The 5,921-nt window shown below is 36.1% G+C and overlaps 1 protein-coding gene across 1 annotated transcript; it reads left to right on the plus strand.

The window, feature by feature from the left end:
* The first annotated feature begins 800 nt into the window (after positions 1-800).
* On the plus strand, positions 801-3,902 carry LOC143595008 (scarecrow-like protein 34). Its single transcript, XM_077074167.1, has 2 exons — positions 801-844; positions 1,420-3,902. The coding sequence occupies exon 2, from the start codon at positions 1,509-1,511 to the stop codon at positions 3,753-3,755; it is 2,247 nt and encodes a 748-aa protein (XP_076930282.1). The 5' UTR covers positions 801-844; positions 1,420-1,508; the 3' UTR covers positions 3,756-3,902.
* The last annotated feature ends 2,019 nt before the right edge of the window (positions 3,903-5,921 follow it).

The raw sequence follows: 5,921 nt of genomic DNA on the forward strand, positions 1-5,921 counted from the left end.
GCTTATTCATTTCTCACACCACAATTGGCGGTTCTTAACTTATCCATCCGTATCTTTCACATAGATGTCATGGATCTCCCATTACAACTGATCATAAAGTGACCATTATTTGCAACCACATGTCCACAAGATGCTATAAAGAAAAATAAATAAATATAAAAAAACAATTTTTTTTTGAAACAACGAACTTCACTAAACAAAACTAGCAAAAAGCTAGAAAACCAAACAAACAAGCAAACCAAAAATTACAAGCGAAAATTACACCAATCTTTCCACAACAAGTTTGAGCATCGGATCACGAGGTATTACTTGGACTAGACCCGAATCTTAAGGGGCACGTTGAAACCGGCTAACCAAATCTACGACCTGAAGCGAAATGAACTCGATAGAAACCGTAGATTCAGGCTGGTTTCGATTGGAGCGTTGGAGTTCCGGTCCAGACCAGAATATTGGATATCCTATCTAGATATTATCATTTCCCTTAATAATAATAATAATAATAATAATTAAAAATATTAACAAAAAAAGAGAGAGATTTTGAATATTTTAACGCATAAAACTCCAACCCATAAATAGCAAATACTCGCTTAAATCCATCCCATTGGTGACTGACTTGACTGTTACACGCATTAACTGTGTGTGTTCACATTTACCACCACCACCACCACCACCTGTCACCGCCTAGTCTCCCGGCAGCCGGAGTCCACTCGGCCCCACGTCACTTCCTCACACCTTCCTTTTATAAATACTCGCATCTCACATAATTATTCACTTTCTTTCTATTCTTCATTTTAATAAACCCTTTTTCTCCGCCGCACACGTCGGCTAACGCCACCGGCCGGAGGTAAACTTACACCAATTCATTTATCGAACAGTTATACTTACTTTTGTTCTTTAATTATTTGTATCCGGTTCATGTAATCGATCTAATTTTGGTTGAAATTGACCGATTCTTCGCGATTTAGGGTTTTGTGTGTGCAATTATTTATTGAATGTTCCAGTTTTAGGCTTATTCTTGTTAATTTTGTTCTGTTATTGTATGAATTTTAGGGGTTTCTAGGTGTGTGAAGCATGCAAACCCTAGATCTATTAGGTTGTGCTTTTTATTATTTATTCTTTGAGCTATTAGTGGATATGCATAGTTAAATTAAGTCTGTTAGGACCGAGAAGTTTGTTCTTTGCTCATGGCATGATTTTTACGTTAATTTTTTGTAGGTTTTAGTGGAAATCATTTTCTAGGTTGTGTGAAGAATTGTGCTTTTCATGATTGTTGAAGCTCAATTTCAAACCCTAGATCTGTTAGTTTTTTCTCATTATTTTTTATTATCTGAGAAATGAATTGATATGCATAGTTAAAGTGAGCTTCTAGAAGCCTGTTCTTTGCAAAATAACATGATTCTTACTTTAATGTTTTTGTAGGTTTTAGTGGAAATCATTTTCTAGCTTGTATGAAGAATTGGTGCTTTTCATGCTTTGATTAAATTATTTGGGAGATTAAAGGATATTGTATGTTCATGGAGCCACATCAAAATGAGTTTTTTGATCGAATCGATGGTTTCACACCTTATGATGAGGACATCTTACCAATATTTGATCAAAATCAAGGCCTTACAAATGGATACAGGTTCAAAGATAACTCTCCAGATCTCAGCTTCTTAGATCAACCTCACCCTGCACTCTATCCTAACCCCAACCTTAACCCTGATTATGCTTCTGGTTCTGGTTCTTTAAGTGTGTCTCCTGATATCCCTTCTCAAGAGGACTCGCCTGACGATTTTAATGATTGTGTTTTTAACTACATAGATCAGATTCTTGTGGAAGAAAATGTAGAAGGCACACAAAGTTTGTTTTGTGACCCTTTGGAGTTACAAGCCACTGAAAGATCATTGTATGAAGCCCTTGGTCAGGAGTACCCTTCTTCTCAACCATTTCCTCTATTAGGCCCATGCCCAAAACTTGAAAACTCTGAAGATAACCTTTTTGCTAGCTCTGGTGAGTATAGTACAAACAGCAGCACAAGTAATAGCAACTCTACTCACCCTGATTGGCCTGTTAGTTATCCTTTTGAGTCCTTTTCACCCGCCACACAGGCCAGTTCTGTTGAGCCCGGCCCGTTATGGTCGTTTGACTCTACCATAGCCCAGAACATATTCACCGATAGTGAGTCTATCAAGCAATTCAATAAAGGGATGGAGGAAGCTAGTAAGTTTCTACCATCTACTAAACCTCTAATTATTGATTTGGATCAATATGACTTGCCACAAGATTCCCAAAATGCCCCTCCAGAGGTTACAGTCAAAGTCGAGAAATATAGTCCTACAAATGGGCCTAAACCATCAAATAGGCTCACATCAAATGGGCTTAAGGGAAGAAAACATTATCAGTTGGAGGATAATGGTTATGAAGAAGAACGAAGTAGCAAACAATCTGCTGTTTATGTAGAAGAAGAAGACTTATCTGAAATGTTTGACCGAGTTCTTCTCGGTCCACACGCTAACGACAAGTTTGTATCTTGTTGTGATCACCCATCACCCGTTCAGTTAGACTTAAAGTCACACCAAAATGGGACCCATGGCGTTAATAATAATCGAAATGGTAGAAAACATACAGGTAAAACTGTTGACCTTAGTACTCTGTTAGTCAACTGTGCACAAGCGGTTGCTGCTGGTGACCAAAGAACCGCAATCGAACAATTAAACCAGATAAAACAGCACGCGTCTAGTTCAGGTGATGCTTCACAAAGGTTAGCCCATATTTTCACAACGGGTATCGAGGCCCGCTTAGCTGGCACGGGTTCTCAACTCTACGCAGCCAAATGTGCGATACGTATCTCGGCTGCTGAAAAACTGCTAGCGTATCAAGTTTTTCTTTCAGCTTGCCCGTTTAAAAAAATCGGCATGTCGTTCGCCAACAAAACGATATTCGATTTAGGGTTAGCTTCGTCGAGCCCGACTATTCATATAATTGATTTTGGTATTGCGTATGGGTTTCAATGGCCCATTCTCATTAAGCATCTTTCAACTCTACCTAACGGGCCACCTAAGTTAAGAATAACCGGTATCGAGTACCCACAACCCGGTTTCCGCCCAGCTGAGCGGTTAGACGAAACAGGCCGACGTTTAACGAGCTATTGCAAACGGTTCAACGTTCCATTCGAGTACAACTCAATACCAAGTCAAAATTGGGAGACGGTCAAAATCGAAGACTTAAAGCTTCAACGAAACGAGTTTTTAGCGGTCAACAGTTTGCTCCGTTTCCACAACCTGCTCGACGAAACCGTTTGTGAAGAAAGCCCGCGAGATAAAGTTCTAAAATTGATTCGCGATATGAAGCCCGATATTTTCGTTCACTCAGTCGTTAACGGGGCTTATAGTGCTCCCTTTTTTGTGACCCGTTTTCGCGAGACGCTTTTTCACTACTCGGCTTTGTTTGACATGTTTGACTCAACTATAGAGCGTGAGAACGAGCATAGATTGAATTTTGAGAAGGAGTTTTTTGGACGTGAAGCGATGAATGTGATCGCGTGTGAAGGTGCTGAACGGGTTGAGAGACCCGAATCGTATAAGCAATGGCAAGTGAGGATTTCACGGGCCGGGTTTAAGTTGCAACCGTTGCGTAAGGAGCTTGTTACAATGTTGAGATGTAAACGGGCCGGTTATCATAAAGATTTCGTGTTTGATGAAGATGGGAAGTGGATATTACAAGGATGGAAAGGAAGGATATTGTATGCTAGTTCGTGTTGGGTACCGGCTTAGAAGTTGAAATGGTTTATGTTTTTGTATTGTGTTTGTGTTGGTATTTTAATATGTTAGTTTCTTTAAAATTGAGATCAGATGTATAAACTATGTAGTGACTGGTTCTTTTGATGGTCTAGTTAAAGTTGTGTCTGTGTGCTAACTTTTGACCGCTTTTTCTGGTTAACCTTATCCCGATTACCGAAGCGTTCAGAGACGATCAAGTTGTTGACCTTTCTTTGGATTAAAAACAGGCCGTCTTTTAAGTTTTCGTCTTGGGGTGATTGGTAAAATTTTTCGTTTTAGTTGTGTTGGGTTGGGCCCCTAGCATCTTGCTAGGTGCGTGCCGTTTATGTAAAGGTTGTAGCAAGTGGTGTTTCCATGAAAGTTGTCGTTCAAGAAAAAGGAAGAACCGTTTTGTAAAAGTTGTAGCAAGTGGCGTTTTTAAGAAAGTTTGTTGTTCGAGAAAAAGAAAGAAGTTAAAAGTTGTTTCACGTGGGTGTTCGTTTAATGTGGGTTGCCTGTGTTGGAGTGTAGTTTTCAAAAGGTGATTTGACTATGGTCTTATAATTATAAGATTTGACTTGTTAATGTCAAAATTTTAGAAAACAAGATATTGTCAAAAGTTTTGTACCGTGAGTAGAATTTCAAGCGTTTGTATGATGAACCAACATCCCGTACACACTGCTAACCTTTTGTAGTTCGATGTTCACTTCTAGAAAAACCCAATATCGCCAACGCGTCTTCGCTAACGACACATGTGAATTGATAATTCTGGCATATTAGTGACGGTTCTCCAAAAATTTTAAAAATCTTACCATTTTGACATATGTTTATTTGAAAATCTATAGTTTATGCTAGAGATGAATCTCAGGTAAGATTCTCGCATAGGCTTTTTGGACGTTATACTAAAGAGGTGTAAATGTGATAAACAAGCCCGTGCTTGATTAGTCTCGAACTCGGCTTACTTTAACTTAGAAGAGGTCGTGTTCAAGCTTGACTTGTTTCGAGCTTCGTTTTTAAGGCTCGAACTGGGTTTTTTTATTATTCTTCATTAATATGCATACATTTTAATTATTTTTTTTTGTATAGTTTTATATATCATTTTTTAATATAAATTATTTTGTTACTTTATTATTTTTATAAATTTATATCATTATGTAATATATGTTTGATACATTAAATACAATCTATTAAAATTATAAGCTCGCGAGCTAGCTTAAGCCTTATAAAACAAGCTCATGCCCGAGATCGTCTATTAAACAACTTTATTTTAAGACTCAAGCTAGCTTAATCTTAGCTTGATTCGAACTTTTAATGAGACGACTCGACTCATCTACCCCTAGTAGGTAGGGAAAGTTTTTCTATGAATTACCACATATTAATACATTAGTAAATTTACAATTAAAGTTTAAAATAAGATTTTAGGCGTGACTATAAAGTCGTTTGTTACAATTAGATTTGATACATTCAGTTCACATGTTTTGACCGTATGAAATTTTGTAACTATGAATCAAACTATTTTTATGTGTAAATTGTAATTATATAGTATGTCTAATCACTTTCTTGCCACCTCTAATTGGTGTCCCCATATGCATCTTCTTAAATACGTTTAAACTTTAAACGTGTGTTACACCAAAATTAGATGACGTCTCTAGAAATTTTTGAAAGAACAATAACATATTTACTCTTTAAACATCATTAGTTGCATATTTATCTAGATTAAAAATTCAATTGCATATTCATCCGATTCAAAAAAATTGAATTGTATATTTTTCCAACTTTCTTAAACCATTTGCAAATATACCCATTTTAATTTATTTTATTAAAAATAGTTTATATAATGATTATTATTATACTCAAACGCTTACTAAAACTTTAAAAATTACATATTTACATTTTAACTAATTTTTCGTGTGTGTTTACTCATTTATTATGTTTTTTTCTAATAAGATATATATATATATATATATTTTGTGTTTAGTTAATTAGTTTTCTTTTTTCTTTTACTAACACAACTTTTTAGGCGTTTTTCCATTATTTTTTTATCTATCATGAGATTTTAACGTAACAAAAATTAAAAAGAATAAAAGCAACGGTCATATTGAGAAAAAAAAATATATGATTAGCGAAATGCAAAAACTTACCAGCTACTACTCTATTTATTTGTGAGATTTATTCCCGCCA

This window comes from Bidens hawaiensis, unplaced genomic scaffold, assembly GCF_021521415.1.
Source record: "Bidens hawaiensis isolate Kalapana, Puna unplaced genomic scaffold, B.hawaiensis_p1.1 tig00044595_1, whole genome shotgun sequence".
NCBI classification, from domain to species: domain Eukaryota; kingdom Viridiplantae; phylum Streptophyta; class Magnoliopsida; order Asterales; family Asteraceae; genus Bidens; species Bidens hawaiensis.

Bases quoted from the DNA above. Each gene is read 5' to 3' on its own strand.
- LOC143595008 (XM_077074167.1), top strand. From the start codon at position 1,509: ATGTTCATGGAGCCACATCAAAATGAGTTTTTTGATCGAATCGATGGT.